The sequence below is a fragment of the Strigops habroptila genome, chromosome 12 (assembly GCF_004027225.2).
Source record: "Strigops habroptila isolate Jane chromosome 12, bStrHab1.2.pri, whole genome shotgun sequence".
Lineage (NCBI taxonomy): Eukaryota > Metazoa > Chordata > Aves > Psittaciformes > Psittacidae > Strigops > Strigops habroptila.
The window spans coordinates 7,339,070-7,361,747 of record NC_044288.2 but is presented as its reverse complement, the minus strand read 5'-3'; the positions used below and the strand labels follow the sequence as shown (position 1 = coordinate 7,361,747).

Genomic DNA, 22,678 nt, shown 5'->3' with positions numbered 1-22,678 from the left:
GCATTATTTTGTCACAGATACAGGTGCTCAGTATAGAGTTAATACCTTAACTGTAGGGTTAAGCCTGATTGTAGCTTTTGTCGGATTGGGGTCTTCAAGTGCTAAAATGATTTTCTGTCCAGAGTTTGGGTTCATGAGGCCAGGTGGCCACCCTAGAGACAGGCCACTGTGTTACACTGGGAGGACGATGTAATTCTTAATGGGGATTTGGTGCCTTCTGGTTAAATGTTTACTAATAAAAATACTATGAGGTCAATACTTCTTACACGAGTAAGTAGCTTCAGAATTTTCCAGTTTGGAGCCTTCTTCTGAAGCGCCTAGTTCTGGTTGTATCAGATACAGGCTTTTTGATCATGTGGATTTTGATGACCTGATGTCAATAAAGGTGTTTTTGTCTGAACTTAGGGTAGGAGGAAAGCTCTGCATGCTTATGTGGAGAGTGAGGGCAGGGTCGGAGGAAACCTTTCTGTAGATGATCTGTTATCTGTGTCAGAGAACTAAGACTGGTTTATAGACATTGGCTGTTTGTACAGTTATATTAAATTTTTCACAGTTATAAATTATGTGTTTCTATTCTGAACTGCATGCAGTTTATACTGGGATTTCATGCATCTGGACTGAGTCAGAATGCTGTGACTGTCCTCTGGATTGATGTTTCATGATTACTGACTTGTAGTTTAGAAAGCAGAAGAGGTTGTTAGCAGGGAGCCCCTGTCTGCTTTGCTTTTGTTAAAGGAGAGAGTTTATTTTGCCTTTTTTTTTTTTTTTTTTTTAAACTTGTAAACTGTATTTTGTCTTTAGCTTCAAGTCACAGGAATGAGGGTTCACTGTCATTTTACAATAGAATGCTTGGCTTATTCAGGATTTGCAGCAGAAGCCCTAGTGTTTTAATTTCTTTCCACCTGGAAGATGACCCTTCAAGCCCTAATTGTGTGTACAGAATGCTTTTTTTTGATTGTATGACTTCTAACTAATATGACACAAAGCTTGTCTGGAAGATTCACTTAGAGTCCTTCTTTTCCAGGTCCTTACAGTGTCCAAGGCCAAAGAGTTAAGGTTTACCAACCAGAGGATGAAAATAGCTGGCTCTGTGGTGTTGTGAGCCATCAAGACCCAATAACTCGTCTTATGGAGGTGTCTGTGACTGAGGTAAAAACATGAAGCGCTGCTTTGGTGTTTTTGAAATACCATACTTCAACGGCTCATGGAGAATGACAGCTTCACAAAACTTGCACTTTGGTTCTTTGTTATTTGTTTTAAAAGATGAGTAATTATCCATGTTGCTACTCACAATTATTTTTTTTCTGTTATGGTGACTTTCCACAATAAATGATGATACACAGCCCACTGCTATACAAGAAGCTGTAAGAATTTCTTTAGAAATGAGCACTATATGAAAAAATATCAGAAATGGCTTTCTGGGTGGGAGAGCTTGCTGATGTACAGAGAGCTATCTTCTGGCTCTGTTATGCTGTGTGTCTTCCTGTGCCATCTCTCAGCTTCTATCTGGCAGGCTGTACAAGTGGTTTGAAACAAGTGTAGCATAGAAGATTAAATACTAGTCTAAATAAAATTGATGTATTTTAGCTTAGGCTGTTTACTTTTGCCCTATTCCTATCAGTAAGCCTAGTAAAATCTGTGCAGTGCTAGAGTTACCTGGTATGTATTGTATGCTACTGTGTGGTGTGACAGGTAGTTCAGTCCTACTAGCAGCCTGCTCCCAATGGTTTCATTTTTCAGGAGCAGCTAGGAGCAAGTCTATGGTGCTGTGTGTAAATTATTATAGCAGTAGCACTCTTCTCAGGTTTTTTTGGGTCCCATGCCTATGCCACCCACCCTCGTAGCCTTCTCCCTGTGCAGTAAAATATATGTGCAGAATGAGTGCGCTGAATATGTCCAGTAAGTCCTGTGTACACATGCAGTACTGCTGCGCTCTGACTATGAGATCTCTTGCTGTCGCACAGGAGAAAAGTTTACCGTGTACCATAAATGAGTATAGTACTTTGGAGAGGCATTGGAATTGTGGAGTATGTGCTTTCAGCAAATACATGCCAGGAAGGACCCAACTTAATGCATATCTACTGTGAAATAAAAAGGTAACCTCCAAGCACAGTTACAGAGATAAGGTATTCATTGCTCCTTTTGGGGAGATACTGATAAAGATAGTTAGCATAAATTGATGTGCTTCCAGTAGTCTTTTCTACATCTAGCAGAGCATATGTGCAGAAGGCTAGAACAATACTAAATCACATTTAAGAAGAGGTGTGTTTAATGCAACAAATGCATTAGAGATGGTCAGTAGAACAAATTTAGAAGGAAAAAGTAGTAGGAATCAAATCTGAAAGGTGTTTAAATAGGGAAGGAGCAAAAGGATAGAAGGTAAGCTGGAAGCCTGTATTATTGCGAAGGAAGTGTGACAGAAATAAAAGGCAATGGGAGAAGAGCTGCAAAGTAACCCTGTGTTTAAGGTCTCTTATGTTGATACTATATATTCTGAATGAAAAACTAACCTCCTCTTTTTTTCCTCCTACCTCCTCAATATCAATCTGCATGAAAATTAGACTGGTGAAGTAAAGTCAGTGGATCCTCGACTGATTCATGTGGTGATGGATAATACTTCTCCAGGCGAGGTATGGCAGCAGTTCAGGTCTTTTATACAGTGTGAAACTTCATAAAAATTTAGATAGAAAACATGGAAGCAACTGAAAACTTGCCGTGTTCACTGTGGGCTTTTGATAATGTCATTGGAAAAGGAGAATTTTAATCACCACTGTGAGGTTCTTTAAAGGTTTCTTTAAACAGTCTCTCTTTTCATTCAGGCCTGTTTTACTAATTTCAGCCATGGATCTTGGGGGGACAGTAATAATGGTTTTATTAGTAATCATAGCTCCATTTTAAGGGGGAGTGCTCTGATAAAATATGTGTCTATGCTCACTGCCTTTTTCTAATGGGATCACTCTGCTTCTTCACAGACTGTTTTTTAAAATTGCCATCTGGCTTCACTGAAACAGGCTTGTGTGCTTGTGACAAGCATTTTGTTGCTTCAGTTGGGAGGTTCCATGATGATGTTTGAACCTATGTTTTTAAGCTAGGCTAAGGGGCAAGCTGTCTCCTGTAGTTAAATATTGTAGGCTTTGGATAGTAGACAGAAGGTATGCACTTCAGAAGAACTATGGGGATTGGACTTGTAGAAAAGATTACTGTGCAAGTAGCTTTCATGTGTTAGCAAGAACTGTGTTGGAGGACGGCCATGTTGCATGTTTCCCAAGATCTGCCATGGCGTGGTACATATTACAGCAAAGCAGCTCAGCTGCAAATCTTACCGTGAAGATCCTGTTCTAGTACAAAAAAGATAAGACTGCACTTGTGCTTGTGTTCTCTGTTCACATAGTATCTTTCCTTAAATGTCTCAATTTGTGATGAAATGTTCCTAAGCTTAAGAGCAGTGTAATGTATTCTGTTCTAATGGAAAAATGTTCTTTGAATAGGTATCCTGATTGTTCTGTTTAGCGATTGCATGATGTTGTCTATTATAGGGAGGGGGCCTAAAAGCATCTAAATCATCTAAAGGGAAAAAGAAGAAAGAAAGTCTGGAGGGAAAGGATGGACGGAGGAGGAAAAATGCTTCAGATTCTGGGTGTGATCCTGCAACAAAGAAGCTAAAGGAGAGGGGTGAGGTGGATAGCAATGGTAGTGATGGAGGTGAGGCAAGCAGAGGTCCTTGGAAAGGAGGCTCCAGTAGTGAAACAGGACTGGATCCAAGGGCCAAGCAGTTGCCTTCATTCATTCCGCAGATTAATCGCAATATTCGCTTTGCCACTTACACCAAAGAGAATGGCCGAACACTAGTAGTCCAAGATGAGCCAGTTGGTGGTGACACACCATTGCCCTTCACTCCATTTTCATCTGTGGCTGGACAAGCTTTGCTAGTTGGATCTGGATGTAAAGAGGCAGGAAAATCACTGGAACAGGTTGGCCAAGGCACAGTGACTTCTGCAACTGCAGTTACTACAGCTGCTTTGACGCCAACAACTGTGAGAATCTCTGATACCAGTTTGCCACCTGTTACTGGGCAGGAGAAACTGAAAACAGGCCGATCACAAGCCCAGGGAGAGGTGAGTAGCTCATGATCCAGCATATTCAAGAAAGACATACATATTTGCAACAGGTGTTCCGCAACACATTCCTGTTACAAAGTGTGTCCATGGAATTGAGAAAACTACTTTTTCTCTGGTGAATCCCTTCTCTCCCAAAGGAAACCTGTTACCTGACCTAAGAAAGAACTCAAAATTAAGATATTCGATGGCATTGTAAGAGACAACTTTTTAGCACTCTTACCATTATTCAGTGTTAATCTGAGAAATGCACCCTTAAAGTCACTTTAAGCACTGTTGTGTCATGTGGAAAATAACCTACTTAGTATCTCTTGCCTTTATAGAAATAAATATGCATGAGAATGTGCACCAGGTTGAATGTTTAAGTTACTTTAACAAAACAAAAGAAAGCCTCAAAACCAGAAAAACAGTGAGACTACATTTAGAGGACCTTTTACAGGTGCCCAACTTGTCTGTTACAGCTATGATATCTCTGTAGTAGAAAATGTGCCAGTCTCATCATATATTATCTTTCTTTGAAAGCAAAGAAATAGTTAAAACATTTGGGATTGGTACCATTAGAATAAATTTTAATAAAGAACTCAGTCTGGAAGCAACTTGAAGACTTTTTAGTTATGTCTTTGTATTCAGGGGAAGAAATGAGAAAGTAGAAGGGAAACATTGTTAAAAACAAAATAGAAGACTTTTTAAGTAACCAAATGAAGCCTTCATCAAAACAAAACAAAACCAAAACCTCACCTCAGTAAGTATAGCAAAAATTAAGTAACTCATAGTCTACTGTATAAAAAAAGTTAAGAAAAATGGGAAATACATTAGGGAGTCCAAGGTGATTGCCAGGGGGTTAAATGGATTACTTTCATCCTTGTCTTTTGTATTAGCTAATGGAATGGGGAGGAAAGATGAGATGTTTACCTTGGGATAAGGATTCCTAGGTGGTAAGGTGTAAAGGAGAAACAGAATTGTAGAAGACAGGAGTGTTACCTAATGACATTGTTATAATATAACCTGCTCTCTTCCATTCCACCACCCCCTGCAAAAAAAAAAAGGGGGGGGGGAGGGAAACAAGTTCAGAGTTGGGAGCAACTGCAAACTGTGCAGGTAGACAGTCAAAATTGTATCTGTCATCAGTGGTAGTAAGGAAGAACTTGAGTTGTACTGAGAAATTTTGGTACCACGTCTTCCCTCCCTCTCCGCAACCCTAAATCATTTGGTTTACATCATTATTAAATAATCTGCCTTCAGAATTTGCAGACAGATCACTAGTCCATTTCAAACTGTATTTTCCTCGAGGGAGGGAACCTGACAAAAATCAGTAAGAGTGTTGTAGGTAGTTCACATGTGGTGTTGCTTTAGACTGTCCACTTTATCTTAGTGATTTTGTCCTTGGGATTACTTCATAAACTTACACTTTTAAAAACTGTTATAACTCAGTTTGTAAAAATTACTTTGGTTCTAAAAAGAAATACCTGAAATTCAAATATCTGGAAGAACTGTCATGGGGGACATTAATAGGTTATTAAAGTTGTTACAGCTGGAAGTTGATACCAAGGAACAAGCTAAACATTAGTTTGTGGTGTAGTAGGTGTGCAGTGACACTAATTACCAGTAGGATGTGTTGCACAGAGGCTGTGATTGTGTTTAACATGTCCTTGGAATAAAAGTGTAATAATTGTGAGTATTCCTCATGAGAAGGTTTTTACATGGAAACTCAAAGAAAAGGAATAGAACCAATGAGTTAGTCGCAGAATATAATCAGTTACAGTAGGACTGTGAGAACTGGAAAATCTGAATAAGTATAAATTGAGAAGAGAGCAAGTAAGTATTCCATATCACAGTTATGGGTCTACTAGAAATCTGAAAACTTTCCAGTATTTGAAGATCATAAAAATTAAGCTCTTTGTGCCTAACCTCTACGGAGTAATCCCTGGAAGACAACATGTCATAGGCATCTATCTACCTGTTGACAAATGTAGCTTGCTGGGACCAGGAACAGTTTGTTCACTAACTGCTTCTTTGTGTAATTAACTTTGCAAACTAAGTTAATTATTTCAAGGGTGCTGGTTAAGTAGGAGAAGCTTATCAGGATGATCTTAGGTGAGGGTGAAAGATGAGAGATTACTGAAAAGCAGTTTCAATTAAAGTTCCCTTCTTGCTGATTTGAATGAAAACAACCAGCAGTTTAAATTACTTGCCTTTCTGGGAATTAGTTAACCTTGTCTCGTGTTTCACTTTTGTTCTAAAGTGTAATAAGACATTAAGTGTTCATTTTCTCCATATGCCTTAGATATGTAGTGGACACTGCTAGCTCATTAGTTTCAATAGCTTGTAGGTAGGAACAATTAAGCTAGCAGAATCATTAAAGAAGTTTCTTCATTGTAAATAATTCTACTGGAAGTTTCTATTCCAGGTGGATAAGCAAAATGCTAATTGTACAATTAGATGAACCAAAGTATTGCTGAATCAAACAAGAATCCTTTAAGAGGCTAATGCTTATTTTGTTTCAGAATTCCCAGAATTCACTTTTGGCTTCTTCTGGATTTGGAGTCTCGCTCCCAAGTGCTTCCCAGTCCTTAGTATTTGGGGGTGGAAGGAGCCAATCAAATGGAGTGGTGACTACAGAAAGCAAGCCTTCTGGATTTCCTTTTGGCTGCAGTACTGGACAAGAGGCTCAGAAAGATTCTGATCTGTCCAAGAACTTGTTTTTTCAATGCATGTCCCAAAATCTACCTTCCAGTAACTACTTTACGGTCATTTCAGAGAGCTTGACTGAAGATGCCTCTAGTCGGGACTCATTCAAGCAGTGTACAGAGAGTGTGGGTGCTGGCATCTGTAAAGGCAAAATTCTTTCAGCGGACGCTAAACCAGGAGCCCAGTCTGGTGGTTCTGTGGAGCGGAAGCTGCCTGTGGAATCTATGCCTACCCTTACTCCAGCCTTTTCACGAAGTGTGTTGAATACTCGTCCCACAGATAGTCATGAAAACCTATTTTTACAGCCCCCAAAGCTATCAAGAGAGGAACCCTCCAACCCTTTCCTGGCATTTGCTGAGAAAGCAGAACTTAGTCCTTTCAGTGGCTTTGCATCTTCATCTCAGACAGGGGTTTCTACTCCCTCTACACCTGTGGGTCATAAGGCCACTTCTGGCTGGCCAGAATCACACACCTCTGCAGACTCCTCCCTAGCTAAGAAGAAAACCTTGTTTATAACAACTGACTCTTCAAAGATGATCTCCAGTACTCCTGGTTCAGCAGTTGCTGCTGGTGTTCAAAGCCCTTCCACCATAGGGAATGGCCGTTCCAGCTCACCGACCAGCAACTTGACACAACCTATTGAGATGCCCACGCTTTCCTCCAGCCCAACAGAAGAAAAACCAGCTGTTGGGCCTGGGCAGCAGGACAATCCTCTTCTGAAAACTTTCTCTACTGTGTTTGGCAGACATCCACCTGGCTTCTTCTCTTTGCAGGCAGAGTTTCCACAGGAGAACAAAGCCCCTTTTGAAGCTGTGAAAAGGTTCTCTTTAGATGAGCGGAGCTTGACATCCAAACAGGACTCGGACTCCAGTACTAATAGTGATCTGTCAGATTTGAGTGATTCTGAAGACCAGTTGCAGGCCAAGGCTTGTATGAAGGGAATCCCTGACCACTTGATGGCAAAGCTAGGCCCCAATGCAGAGCGCAATGCTGAATTGCTGCTGGGGAAAGGAAAAGGGAAGCAAGCCCCAAAGGGCCGGCCCCGCACAGCTCCCCTAAAAGGTGATGACTTGAATGCAGGGTGTCTTGGAAGCACAAGGAGGTGGGATGCTGGGATATCTTCTGTGTGATGAACTATGTGAACTAACCACACGTATAAACCTCATTTATGCTCAGTAGGCAGCACACAGGATATTTACAAGGCTAAAGCTTAAGGCTTCTTGAATGTGAATGGACATGTTCACTTTGAGAAATGTTTAAGCATTTATTTGTCAGGACAAAAGAGTGGTATGCTGCAGACTTGAACAGTCTTACTGGTTTTGCATGCATATGATCATGCAGGTTTCTGAAAATATGTTTATTTGGGCCAGTATCCTTTTGCTGTTGCAGTTATCTAACGGATTTTTACTTTGCCTCACCCAGTTGGCCAGTCTGTGTTGAAAGATATGAGTAAGGTGAGGAAGCTGAAGCAGTCAGGTGAGCCTTTTCTTCAGGATGGCTCTTGCATCAATGTGGCTCCACACCTGCACAAGTGCCGGGAGTGCCGTCTGGAGCGGTACCGCAAATTCAAGGAGCAAGAGCAAGATGACTCAACTGTGGCATGTCGCTTCTTCCATTTTCGGAGGTGCTCAAATCCTTCCTTCCTTCAGATGTAGTCTATGTGCAGGGCTTGTACCATGCCCAAGCACAAAGTAAATATGTTTTACTTACTTAATGTGCTTGGGTACAATAATGAAGATTCTGAGTGTCTTGCATTTCCCTGTATCACTGGAGTGTAATTCACTCACTGGGGTGGTAAGAGCTGCTGTTGGAAGATACACCTATATGGTACTAAATGAGCCTCCAGGTCCAGCCTCAGGAAATTGAATTTGCTTTATTGGGTAGAATTTTACTGCTGGGTAGCAGTTTGTATGCAACAACTGTTGTCTCCCTCTTTCATAGAGAGTTCAGAACAGAGATAGAATTTTAATTCGGTCCACGAGTAATGAAACATTGCCAGCATGAGGCTAATGTTTGACTAAGTTCTGTTGAGGACAGAACTGATTTTTAGGAGTAGAATGCTGCCTGTATTTTCTCTCTGTCTTCTGTACCTGTCTTACAGTTCTTTACCTCTCATGCTTTTCTTCATCTTTCTTAACTGCCTATTCTAGCAAATGCTAGGTGTCTTTTTCCAAAAAGATGTTTGTTCACTTTCTGGCATGTAAAGAGTGAAGTAAATTTTTTAGTGTGTGCCACCCATGCAGTAAGGATTATAGCTGCTTCTCTTCCCAAACTTGTTAAAAATTAATCTAGCTTTGAGGTTAAAGACAAGATTGGTTTTGCTTGAAAATGAAGTTACCTTTAATATTGGCAGGAGACATTCAGGGTTCTGTAACTTATGTTGTTACACCTTTTACCACACAAGGACAAGGAGGGTCAACAGCTACTGGTGAAACAGTTGTCTCTGTGGAGAGCAGTGGCAAGAATAGTAGGTACAATAAGGATTTTTATGTCTTGAAATGTGAACTGTTAGAACAGTTGCCAAGTGTTAGTGGCCCTAGCCAGAACTGAAATATTGGTTTCCCAAAAAGAAATAACTTTCTCCTGAGTAGAATGAGAACCATGCACAATTTTACAAGCAGCATTATGCAGCAGCACAAATAAATTGAATTTTGTCATCTGTTTCTGTCAACAGTATAGAGAAAAGTGACTTACCAAACTGTAGCCATTTTCTATATGTGGAATTTCCCACCAATGCTTGCTGGGCCCTGGGGATTCATTCTAGTGGGTTTTGCTGATGTTGCCTTTGTGTACCTTATTCTCTGTTGTTTGGATTTGCATAATAATTGTACCGACAGATTATACCACCTAGTTCAAGCCATTTTCTCCCTTTCTAGGTTGATATTCTGACATAGATAGCATTATAAATTAGTTAAAGGTGGTTGAACCTCAATTACTCCATCTTGTTTTCTGCAGGCTGATATTTACCCGGAAAGGTATTCTACGAGTAGAGGGTTTCTTGAACCCACAACAGAGTGACCCTGATGCCATGAGCCTGTGGATTCCTTCTTCCTCTCCTGCAGAGGGGATCGATCTGGAAACTTCCAAATATATCCTGGCCAATGTTGGGGACCAGTTCTGCCAGCTTGTTATGTCAGAGAAGGAGGCAATGATGATGGTGGAGCCACATCGTAAGCTGGGCTTTTGATGTGTTTTTTGTCCATCTTCTCTGTGTAATGTGTGTACAATGCAGTGGAATAGAGTTGAAAGTGTAATAAAATGTCTTGTTAAAATGCTTCTCTTTTTCTTCCAAACAGAAGGTTATATTCACCTTTTTGGGGATGTGTGTAATCATGGGACCAGCATTTAGGATTTTTCTTTTGGATCAGTGCACCATTGCTAACCAGGAAGCTAACAGTAACTTTCCCAGACATCCTTAAATTATTTTTCAATAAATAAATGCAGGAATTGGCTGGCCCATGCTCCTAAGAAAATAGAAATAAGTCCAGAATGCTATCACACTGACCAGCTATGCTTTAATGAGCAGCTTTTCTTGCATATTCCTATCCTGTTATGCTCTAGAGTCATCACATAAAAGCTCAGGGTTTTCTAGGGAGGGAGCAGTACCTGCATTCACCGTGCAAGGACTCAGCTGAGCAAACTGGTTGCCAGCATTGCCAGTACAAGGGGGGAAGCAGGTTTAGAAAAAATTTTCCAAAGGTATCTAGTGCAACCTATCTCATGGGTAGTTCTGACTGTCTGATTTTTCCCTTTAGCTTCTGGAATGTACAAGGCCAGCCATTTGGAGAGGGTTTCCCCTTCCTCAGTGAATGTGTCAGTTTAGAATCTGCAGAGTTGACAGGCTTCCAATTAGTAAAATTAACTATGCATTCTTCATAGTTTTATAAATTCACATTATTTGTTCATAAAACTAGCAGAAGTTTTATATTTTTGCTCTAAGTTCCATAAGTGCTCCTTGAAATTCAGCTACTGCAGATCTCTGTAAGGTGCTTCATTTCTTTGTAGCGTGTATGTTTTGAGACTTGACCTTACCTGCTCTTAGAAATGGGTGTTTTAATAGTGTTGCAAGACTAGCAACTCAAAGAATGTGTCTCTGCATGTAAAAAGTATGTGTTTCTGTACTCTGCCCTCAAGTCATGTCTCTGTGAACTGTTTCTTTATCAATGTTATTGTGATATTCTCAAATTGGGCAGAAGAAATGCAAAATATCAGAGCAGTAATTCCTACTGTTCCTTCTCTTTATAGAGAAAGTGGCATGGAAGCGAGCAGTACGTGGCGTGAGGGAAATGTGTGACGTATGTGAGACAACACTCTTCAACATTCACTGGGTTTGTCGCAAATGTGGTTTTGGGGTCTGCTTGGACTGTTACCGGCTGAGGAAGAACCGTCCACGTAGCGGTGGGTGCTCGGCTTTTTTCCCTCCACTGTGGTCTTTGAACTGGCTGGCTTTCAGCGTGGATAGTTTCTGGGAAGTTGCTGAAGGTTTTGTGGCAGTTAGTGAGTGTCTTTGGTGCTGCTGTTCCATTCTTCATTTCTTTAGATACTCGTGTTTTATCTATTTAATTAGGATTTGGTTATTAAAATAACATCAGCAGGCATAGGCTGTGACTGAGACTACGGTATAGTTCTGACTTTTCCTCAGAGGGTATAAAGGAAAAATTAAGTAATATCTTAACAGATTGGAACCATCGCAAGATGAAGTAGTAAGCAGACATTGCAGAGAATTCCTTTCTGTAACAGGGAGTTAGACTGGAAAGGTTTTTTTTGATTCCTTGGTGCAGTAGGGTTTATAATTCAAGAAAAAGCTCAGTTCAATTTCTAACAAAGAGAGGCGCACTGTTTACGAAAGTGAGTACCTGGTTGCTTTTTTATGGTGGGTTTTTTTTTTAATTGTATTGAGACTGCTTTGGTAACATGCACACTGGCAATGGACAATCAAGTGTAAGGCTATTAGTGACAGTTACTTTATTGTATGGAGCAGATGTACAAAATACTGGATGTTAATAAGTGTGAGTATTGCTGTCTATTCATTATGATAAAGGTGCCAGAGAGCACTAAATAAATTATAAAGTCACCTATTTTTATATCCCTGTTGTGGGTTAACCCCAGCAGGCAACTAAGCACCAGGCAGCCGCTTGCTCACTCCCATAGCACTGGGACTGGAAAAGAGGAAAGGAAGAAAAAAAACCAAACCAAGGAAACTTGTAGGTCAAGATAAAAATTGTTTAATAGACAAAGGAGGAATAGAAAAAGAAAACAAAGCAAGTGATGCAAAGGCAATCACTCACCACCTCCCAGGGGCAGACCATTGCCCAGCAGTTTCCCAAGCAAAAGATGGCTAGCCTCCTCAAACTCTGCCTCCCCTCTGTCTTTATTGCCGAGTGTGACATTGTTTGGCATGGAACATCCCTTTGCTGAGTTTGGGTCCCCTGCCTGGTGGTGTTCCATTCCAACCTGTTGTGCAGCCTCAGTTTGTTTGCTAGCTGGGGCGGGGGGAGTAGAGAGGTAAACAGAAGACCTCGACACTGTGCAAACGCTGTTCAGCAATAGCTAAAACATTAGGGTGTTATCAGCATGGTTTTGGTCATAAGTCTAAAACAGCACTGCATGAGCTGCTATGAATAAAATTAATTCCATCCCAGCCAGACCCAGTGTAATAATGAAGCCTATGAAATTACTGCCAGAATACGCCAGAAGAGAGCATAACAGTCTTAAGATGTGGTTAACAAGGGTACAGTGGATATAGCTGAAAGTAAGTAGACTAGGGCTTCTTGTATTGTAATTGTGTTTTATTAATCAAGTCCGAAATTTTAGAATGGACCAAAATGTAGAACCGAGGCATTACTTAAATACAATTGCATGCCTTGAGGCTTCTGAACTTTGAACTGTAGAAACAACCTACACAGATACCAGGTCTAAAGGACCCTGAAATGAAGTTTTATGTGATCCTTCTCATATTCTATCACACTCACCCTTCCACCCCACCTTCCTTTTAAAGGAAGAGAATGGCATGCATTTTATGCAGCTACATATTTGTAAGCCCAACTTGGTGTAAAATCTGAAGAATTATATATTTGCCAGACTACTTTTCAAACTACTAATTTTCTACTTGCTAGCTTTGTAAGTAGATACGCTGACAGGAGAGCTTAGTTTTCTCTTCCTGGAACGGATCTGCACTGTGAAGAATACCAGAAAAAAAACCAAACCAATATAGATGCAGAAATAATCAGATTGTAAATTTGTAGTGAATTTTGTACAAAATTTTACTTTTTTGTGTGTCTATTCCAGAGACAGAGGAGATTGGTGATGAGGAAGTCTTTGCATGGCTGAAATGTGCAAAGGGTCAGTCTCATGAACCAGAGAATCTTATGCCTACACAGATCATTCCTGGTACAGGTAATGCTTGAAACCTGAAAGAAGAAAATTCCAAATCTTGTCTCAAGCAAAAGTGGAAAAACTACTAAGATGGTTGGTGTTCTGGCTGATACCTTTCCTAGCATGAATTTAGAGGAGTCTTCCACTCGTGACAGTGGAAGGGTTGAAGGGACGGTAAACTAAGGTCAAGCTGTGAGTTTGAAGTGAATGTCCTGCTGATGCTGGCTGTGACTTCTTGTGCTCAGCTGGTTTTAATTGTATCAGAAAATTTGGTTAACTTGCAAGAATTTTTTTTTTTTTTTTTTTTTTTTTTTAATTTTGAGAGAGAAGTAAATAGTCAATGCTGACCATTTACTTGACAGTTTACTTAACTGGTCCTAAAAATCATAGAATCACAGAGTGGTTTGGGTTGGAAGGAACCTTAAAGCTCATCCAGTTCCACTCCCTGCCATGGGCAGGGACACCTTCCACTAGAGCAGGTTGCTCCAAGCCCCTGTGTCCAACCTGGCCTTGAGCACTGCCAGGGATGGGGCAGCCACAGCTTCTCTGGGCACCCTGTGCCAGCGCCTCAGCACCCTCATTGTAAAAAATGTCTTCCTTGTGTCCAATCAACCTATTCTCAGTTTAAAACCACTGCCTCTTTTTCTGTCACTACAGGTCCTGGTAAAAAGTATGTCTCTCTCTCTCTTTTATGATCCCCTTTTATATATTGAAAGGCCACAGTAAGGTCTCTCCGGAGCCTTCTCTCGCCAGGTCAAACCATGCCAACTGTCTCAGCCTTTCTTGATAGGAGAGGTGCTCCAGCCCTCTCATCATTTTTGTGAATCTGTTCTAGACCTGCTTGAACAGGTCCATGTCTGTCTTGTACTGGGCACCCCAAGCTGGACAGATGCAGGACTCCAGGTCGGATAGGGTAGAGTGGAGTAGAGTAGAGAGGAAAAGTTGCCTCCCTTGACCTGCTGGCCATGCTTCTTTTGATGCAGCCTGGGATACAACATGGCTTTCCGGGCTGCAAGCACACACTGCCGGCTCCTGTCCAACTTCTCATCCACCAGTACCCCCAGGTCCTTTTCGACAGGGCTGCACTCAATCCATTCATCTCTCCAGTCTATATTGATATTGAGGATTGTCCCAACCCAGGTGTGGGACCTGGCTTAGCTGAGACTATAGTCTCTGATGGTTCAGAGTTGTCTCATTGCTCTTATCATTGGACCCTATATAGAATAATAGGGGCAGATGATAATCTGTACGATTTGCCAGGCTTGACAGCCTCTCAGTGACATCGCGAAGCTGGTGTTAGCAGTTACCCACACTATTCAGAGACAAGTGTGTTGTTATAGCATGTGATCTTAAAGATACTTAGCAGTAATACTGGGGGAAAAAGAAAAATCAAACCATTCATCTGAATATATCTTATAGTTAAGGCATTGGTTTTAGATTTCTATACATGTGATACTGAAGACTTTAACTTTATTCCCAGCGCTTTACAATATTGGAGACATGGTTCATGCAGCACGAGGCAAATGGGGTATTAAAGCCAATTGTCCGTGTATTAACCGGCAGAACAAATCGGTGTTGAGACCGGCTGTCACTAATGGAATATCACAGGTATGTAATTTGGGCCTGAAGTGCCTTGACGTTTACATTTTTTAGATCTATTAAAATGTTAGATCCTTTAGAATAATCCATTGTGAAACACAAACTTTAATTTCTCCATATGTATTCTGAGTGTTTTAGCTTAGCAAAAATCTTCTGGGATATTTTTTGGAGATGTGTGCTGCAACTATTATTTACTAAGTGAGTACTTGAGCTAATGCTCTTATGTAGAAGTTGGGTAGGAAGCCATTCGTATCGATGCTGTATCTTAAAGCAGACCACCAAGTAGCTTGCAATGTATGCATTTATTTTGTTATGGTTCTTGAATTTTGAGCTGAATCTACAGCAGTTCTGTTACTGTTCACACCAAAAGTTCTCCTATAAAAAAAGAAATTAAAAAGCCTGGGCTTGTGTTGAAAGACGACTGAAAGATGGCATGGTAAGAATTCACACGACAAGGTCTAATGTACATGGAGAAGAAGCTCCTGTACTCTGCTGCTATATAAGTATTAAGGTAATCCTACTGTGTGCTGAAAGCAAATGAACAAATAAAATCAACAAACAAAACCCAATGCATTAGATAACTAAACTGTCTCCCAAGTTGAACTCTTCCCTTTATTCAGTATTTAGCAGTTGTTTATATCTTTGTTTTAGCTTCCAACTGTAAATCCTAGTGCATCAGTCTCTGGAAGTGAGAACACCTTTTCCACTGGAGCAGGAACAGCAGGAGTGGGGCAACTAGAAACTGACACTGTTCCAAAATCTGAAGCAACTGATAGTAGGATAGAAGAATCTGCAAAAGCAGAGACATTACCAAACAGTAACACTGGTGAAATAAAGACTAACAGACCGCTTTGTCCAGAAACAGCTCCGTCGTCAGCCTTACACTGGCTTGCTGATCTAGCGACGCAAAAAGCAAAAGAAGAAACAAAAGGTGAGCAGAAGACACACCCTCTGGTGTTGGAATTAGAAGATACTGTTTGGTTGCTATTCTTTGTGAGAGTGCTTAGCCCTAAATAGAAAAGAACACAGTAATTTTTTTCTCCCTTTGCTTCTTAGAACCACTTTCTTTTACAGGTTTAGGAATACTCAAAGCTGGAAAGAAGATGATACAGCTGAAGATAAACATACTGTCTTGTCGCTACCAGTTTATTTCAGTGCCAGTTTTTGTTTTTATTTTCTAAGTAATAAGCAGCTGATATGTGATGTAATCAATTTCAGATGCAACTTTGTCACTTCATTGAAATAAATAAAGCTGTTTTGTGTGCTGTGTGAAGAGTGTTTTTCCAAAGAATTAAGAGTCCAATTGGAGGGTCAGAATGAAGCTTAGACCTTCTTTAATACTCAGTAGTTTGAGTGTGATTCTCAATATGAAATAACTGTTTACAAAATACACCTACCAGTTGTAAGAGGTAGCACAACTAACACAGAGTTTATTCCTGTCCATGCGTCTAGCAGGAACTACTCTATATGTCAGTGTTAAATGTTCATGACACTCTCACTAGTTTTTCAGGGCTTAGTCACTAATATTTTGACCACAGTTAAAATTTGAAATATTTCATATTGAAACAGTTCAGAAGGTCAAGGAAATGCTTTTTTGATAGAGTCTGTTACAAAGTTGTGGTTTCTTGTGTATCAGAGACACTCGCATCTACTGTGCTATTCAAAACATTAACAGCACACGAAGGGTAAAATCTGTCTGAAGTATATGATGACTGTGATTCATTTTGAGATGCCTCATTCACTGTTACAGCGATAATTTACCTTTTCCACAAGATTCTGTCAATACCCTATTTAATGCAGGAGCAAATAACTCCAGAGAACTTTGTGGTCATTTGAACTTTGTCTTTATTTCTTTTTTTTTTCTTTTTTTTTTTTTCTTTTATTTTTTGGCCAATGTTGCTATTTATCTTGCAGAATCAGGATCACTGAGGTCAGTGCTTAACAAAGAATCCCATTCACCCTTTGGACTGGATTCATTCAACTCCACTACAAAGGTTTCCCCACTAACTCCAAAGCTGTTTAATAGCCTCTTGTTGGGCCCAGTGACATCTAGCAATAAAGCCGAAGGCTCCAGCCTCAGAGATCTGCTGCATACAGGGCCAGGAAAGCTTCCTCAGGTCCCATTAGACACAGGAGTCCCCTTTCCTCCAGTCTTTTCTGCAGCTTCTACGGTAAATAATTTTGTATTCCTTTGATATCTGTTCTATGGAAGATTTTTGTGATGATCTAAATGTTTTTATAGTATCTTATTTTTAAATGTTGAAACAAATACAGTGTCTCACCAAAACTCACCACCCTACAAAGTCATAGCGAATTTTGATGCTAATTGTTAGTTGGTGATTTGGTTTACTGCTGCTGTGGAGAAGCTATTGCTTACAAGAGACCAAGAAAGTGAGTTAAATATAGTCTTTAAATTGTTTAACTGATGATCAGCATCCCTATGAAAGCTCACTTTAAATTCCACATCTTTAAAAATATTCCAAGAGCATGCCGCAGAAAAAGACAAAAACCTATGAGCAAACCAGTTCCGTAAAAACACTTGTATGTACTTGAAAGGCATTTAAGATAGAAATCGAATTTAAGGTGTAGATGCTATTTCTGGATTCTTATTCTGGGTACTTTGTTTTTCTTTAATCCATTTTGGAGGAAATAACCTTAAAAAAAAAAAAAGCCCTGAACTTATCAATGATTTTTGAAATGGTTAAAAGCATTTTCTTTGAGAAGGATAGGTTCTGTGGAATTTATCAAGGCTTAGCTCTTCTTGGAGAACACTTTCTCCAAAAGCTTAGGCAGGTAGAATGAGGAAGATGATGAAATGGCTTGTCTCACAGCAGTTGTTTTTTTTTTCCTCTGTGTCAGGCTGGGAGGATGGAACCTTAATAACAGTTCAGAGAATCCTAGAATCCCAGGTTGGAAGGGACCTCAAGGATTATCTGGTCCAACCTTTCTTGGCAAAGCATGACCTAGACTAGATGTCCTATCCTCCTGTCCAGCTGAATCTTAACAGTGCCCAGCGTTGGGGAATCCACCACTTCCTGGGAAGATTGTTCTGGTGGCTCATAGTTCTCATTGTGAAAAATTTTCTTCTTGTGTCCAATCAGAATCTCCCCAGGAGTAACTTCTTGTGCCCATCACCCCTCGTCTTTTCCACGTGAATCCTTCTAAAGAAGGAGTGTCTGTCTTCTTTGTAGCCACTCTTTAAATACTGGAACATGTTCATGTTGTTTGATTTTGATAGAGGGAACTGTACAGGAAAATATGTCGCTGCTAAAGGAAAGTGAATCCAATACCACTTCCACCCCCTCTCATCACTGAGTACAGGCAAAGAAATTGTGATCACTTGTTTTATAGCAAGATACTCCTTCAAGGCTTGAAAGGCTCTGTCTCAATTTGTATCCCTGTCCCTCCAACTCCATGCATTCTCTTACCACACTGAATCAGATCCATTGTGTAATGTCTTTTTTCACTTTCTTGACTTCTGGTCTTCACAGACTAATTTAGATTTGAAAGAACTTGAGGGTAACTCTGGTCCAGCCCCCTGCTTGAATGCCTGGATGCTTCATATAGAATGAACATAACATACCTGAGAAGTTGTGTTGGTCAAATGGAAAGGATTAATAGATGGCTGCTTATGAAAAGTATCATCTTGATGTTTCTGGAGCACTGACATTCTGCTGTGAAGAGTAGTTAGCATTGACTGTAATTGTTAAACTGGATATTATCTATTTCATGGCCTCTGTAGAGTCAGTGTAGAGGTACATTTTTAAGACCATTTTGAGCAAATGTTTTTATGATCTAGTCTTACTTGGAAACAAATAAAATCCCAAGCAGCAGTACAGGCTGGGGTCTAACTGGCAGGACTGTAGCCCTTCTGAGAAGAGCCTAGAGGACAGCAAGCTGAACATGAGCCAACATTGTGTCTGTGTGCGATGCCTGTGAAGGCAAATGCTCCTGGGCTGCATCAGGAAGTATACAGCTGGAGCACATCAAGGAATGTGATTATTACACTCCACATTTGTTAGGCCACACCTGGGACACTTGTTTCCAGTTTTGCTCTCCCCAGTTGAAGAATGACACTGAAAAAATGCAATGGGTCCAGTGGAGGGCCATGAAGAATGTTTAAAACATTGGAGAGCTTCACATATGAAGAAAAGTTGAAGAAACAGATTCTCTTCATCTTAGGGGAAAGAATGCTTTGGGGATCTAATCTATCTTCTATCTAAAAGGTAGTTGTAGAGAGCACGGAGGTACTCCTTTCACAAGGATGTGTGGTAACAAGGCAAGAGGCTGTAGACACAAGTTGTTTCAGGGGAAATTCTATGTGGATATAAGAAAAAATTCTCACTTTACATTCAAGTAGTGGAGTAGGCTACCCAGAGAAATGATGTAATCTCCTTCCCTGAGATGCTAGGTTTGGCTTCACCCAGCCCAGGGTAACTTAACCTGATGTCAGCAGACAGTTACACCAAATGATCTGTTTGTCTTCTTTCTGACCTGGAATCTTCTATGAATGAATATCTTCAGTTATGAATAGTGTTACATTTAAATTCATAGCTCTGCATATGGTAAATTTTCTGCCTATTGAACTTTAGTTTTAAAGAAGATGGCAAAATTGTTCCATTTGTTCCAAAATTGTTCCAAGAAGTATTAGGTCTTCACTGTTTCTGTTCTTAAACTTCACTGTTTCTTTCAGGCCCTGTTGTTTTTGTGTATTTCTCTGTGTGTGGGTTTGGTTTGGGGTGTAGGTTTTTTTTGGTTTTGTTTTGTTGTTTGTTTTGTGGGTTGGTGTTTTTGTAGGTTTTTTTTTTGTTTTGTTTTTGTTTTGTGGGTGGTTTTTGGTTTTTTTTGTTTTTTGAGGGCTAGTTGGGTTTTTTGGCTAAAGTAAGAAGCTCTTTGCTGCCAGAAATCTATCACAGCCTTACCCCCTCCCATAGATGTCTTGTGAATAATGATCCTGTTAGTGTTTATCTTCTGTTCAATATATGAAATATATTTAGTGTCTTAAGTATCTTGCTATAGGCAAGAGTCTTTTACTTTTTTTTTAAACTAAGAACACAAGATTGTGTCATTAATCTCTTCTGAATTTTAAACATCCCTTGAGGAGTTTTAAATGTCCCTTGAGGAGCATGGATGCCAGAAAGAGAGAGGGTGTCTACTAATGTTTCTATTAACATTGCACATAGAGGAAGCACTTTCTCCTCTCTGTCTGTCAGTGTTTATTTAATGTTTGCATGCTCAGCAGCTTATCTGTGCCAGGGTTGAATTCACTTTCAGAACTGAAGTTTTCTATTCCATGATTGTTTCCTGTAATATTTTTATTAGGTACCCTGTAGCAGGTTATTTTTAAGTTTTACTGTTATAAAGTATGGCCATAGCTGTTTCAGCTCTTACTAGATACATGCCTATCTCCGAGCTGATTTGGTTACTGTTAGATGTTTTTTTGATAGCAAGATGACAGTGACTAAAATCTGAATGACAGCAGATATGTGTTAGTATGTATGCTGTTTTAAGACTAAACTTACCTCTCGATTTACATCTTCTAGGGGGCAAAAGGTAAAGCCAGCCTGCCTAACTTCTTAGACCATATCATTGCTTCTGTGGTGGAAAATAAGAAGACATCTGATGCTGCAAAACGAGCTAGTAATTTAGCTGACACACAGAGAGAGGTGAAGGAAATGGTAATGGGCTTAAATGTGCTGGATCCACACACTTCCCACTCTTGGCTGTGTGATGGTAGACTCCTTTGCCTTCATGATCCTAGCAACAAAAACAACTGGAAGATCTTCAGGGAGTGCTGGAAACAAGGCCAGGTGGGTGATGACAGATAGTCAACTCTTACTGCTTATAAATATCGTGAAATTTTAACCTGTACCTTGGTTATTGACAACCCCATTCAAACTTTGGCCAATTGCTCCTGAGTGAATATGATGAAGATTTTGACTGCAGCACTGTAAACGGGACTCAGCAGCCCTGTCCACTCCATGCTTTACTGGCTCAAGCCCGTGTGCTCTTACCCAGTGAGCTTTTCTCAGTTTGCCAGTATGAGGGTGTTTGCTCTGACAGCCTTTTTGTTTCTGGTGTGGTTTGTGCTGGACCTGCTCTACTACAGCTCAGTAGCAAATCCACTATGCTTTCCTGTATGCATCCTAGTATCTACCCCGTACTTGATGCTTTATAGCTACAGGGGAAGGTACATTCCTTCCAGCTGCAGCACATACAATAATAAAAGTGCTGCATCTAGTAATTTCTGCTGAAATTTTGAGTGTACTTGATGCCGTGTCTCATCCTGAGCCTACAGCCTGTGTTGAACCCAAGTATTATTTTGAACTCAGCATTTCATGTATTGAGCACTCTCCTGGGTTGTCTGAGGGGTCATCAGCTGGTTAGGCTTTCAGTCAAGAGACTGGACCTTAGATCTGCTGCCAGCATCATCACTTTTTCAGATTTCAGTATGTAGTGCTACAGCTTAAGTTTCTCCAGGAAGGCCTGGTCAGACAATCTGAATCTCAGCCATAGCTCTAATAGAACATGATGTCCATGAGTTCAAACTGTGTTCTTGGCACTTGGTTCTGCGACTATCTCTGACACCATTACCTTCACTGACTGCTGAGAATTGAGACCATTGATGCTAAACAGTTAACATCCTGTTTTCTGTAGCAAGTCCTCTGTTGGTTCTTTGGTTATGCTGATGCTCTTGGCACTCACATGTACTTATTTGTGGTTGTGGACTGCTGAGCTGTGGTGGAGGAACAGATCAGGCTGCATGTTCCTCTTTTGGCACTCAAAGTCCATTCCTGACAGAAGCAGATTACTTTTCAGTTAAGTTTAGCATGTCCTGTGGAACTGCACGTTTTTTGGGTCCTCTGGGCACAAGCATAAGTAGCATGTAGCCATAAGAACTGCAGAAAGAACTGTGGCACTATCAACCACAGAATTATCAGTTCCTGTTATCTGACTGCCCCAGCCAGCTCCTAATAGGTGGAAGAGGCTACTGTGCAACACACCCTTGATTGACTAGAAACTTAGCTCAGTGCTGGCGTTGCTGGCTTTCTCCTGATGCAGTGGTAACCTGAGATTTTTGCAGTGCACAGAGGTCTCTTCTCTCCTCTTTTTTTTTTTTTTTCCCTTTTTTTTCCTTTCTCCTGGCTTCCCCCTCTATCCCTTCTTTTTTAAAAACCCCTGTTGCATCTTTTTGGTTTATGAAGGATTTCAAGTCATTCTTTTGCAGTGCTGTCATGTCAGTCATCTGCCTGACTTAGCAAAGAGCTCCTTAGTTTCTGGTCAGCATATTCTGATAATTTTCTCTACTCTGTCTGTCGGCAAATAGTCATGTCTCTCCGAGGAGGATCCTAAATCTTTTGGGTATACTTAGAAAAGATGTGCTTGTCTGTTTCTCTGCAGATGAGGCTGGTTAATCACCGTGTGCAAGTTGCTGCACGTGGCTGTGGGGTTCTTGTCTGTTAAAGAATCCTGAGAGACTACTTGTGGAGTCCAGAGATGAGATTACCAATCTACTGTCAGATGTGTAGCTTGTAGTGCGCATTGCCTTCCAAGTTGTTGCACGCTTGGAGGCTCTGGCTACAACTGTCATGCTCATGTACTATTTTGACCCTCTATTTTAGGCTTCACCCCAAGATATGCTATCAATGCTTTTGGATGACATTATCATTCAGAGGACCCCTTGTATAGCAACAGACTGTTTTCTCCCTGTAGTCTGAGAGCAGATTTGGCAGGAAATCTTTACCAACCAAGTGCACTATTCTTTTGTCTTGCAACCTTAGTTGTGTTCTCACCAGAGAGAACACTTTCTTTCTTGAGAAATTCTCTGCTTAATAGCTGGAAGGGTTCTACTAGGTTAAGTAGTTTGGGGGTTTTTTTCTTATGTTCAAGTGGTCAAACGA

At 40.5% G+C, this 22,678-nt stretch overlaps 1 protein-coding gene across 9 annotated transcripts in view; it reads left to right on the top strand.

Moving 5' to 3' along the window:
* KDM3B (lysine demethylase 3B) overlaps positions 1-22,678 on the top strand; it is a 67,294-nt gene that overhangs the window by 27,549 nt on the left and 17,067 nt on the right. For 8 of the 9 annotated variants that reach the window (XR_003994192.1, XM_030504724.1, XM_030504722.1 and 5 more), the window contains 12 exons: positions 1,025-1,149; positions 2,562-2,630; positions 3,537-4,115; positions 6,620-7,865; positions 8,226-8,427; positions 9,759-9,973; positions 11,049-11,201; positions 13,092-13,199; positions 14,659-14,786; positions 15,429-15,708; positions 16,692-16,948; positions 20,321-20,587. Coding sequence is in view for 8 of the 9 variants with exons in the window: in XM_030504724.1 (XP_030360584.1) it covers positions 1,025-1,149; positions 2,562-2,630; positions 3,537-4,115; positions 6,620-7,865; positions 8,226-8,427; positions 9,759-9,973; positions 11,049-11,201; positions 13,092-13,199; positions 14,659-14,786; positions 15,429-15,708; positions 16,692-16,948; positions 20,321-20,587 (3,629 nt within the window). In the remaining variant the exon portion in view is untranslated. The remainder of the gene's footprint in view (positions 1-1,024; positions 1,150-2,561; positions 2,631-3,536; positions 4,116-6,619; positions 7,866-8,225; positions 8,428-9,758; positions 9,974-11,048; positions 11,202-13,091; positions 13,200-14,658; positions 14,787-15,428; positions 15,709-16,691; positions 16,949-20,320; positions 20,588-22,678) is intronic. The other variant, XM_030504730.1, reaches the window with a different exon arrangement.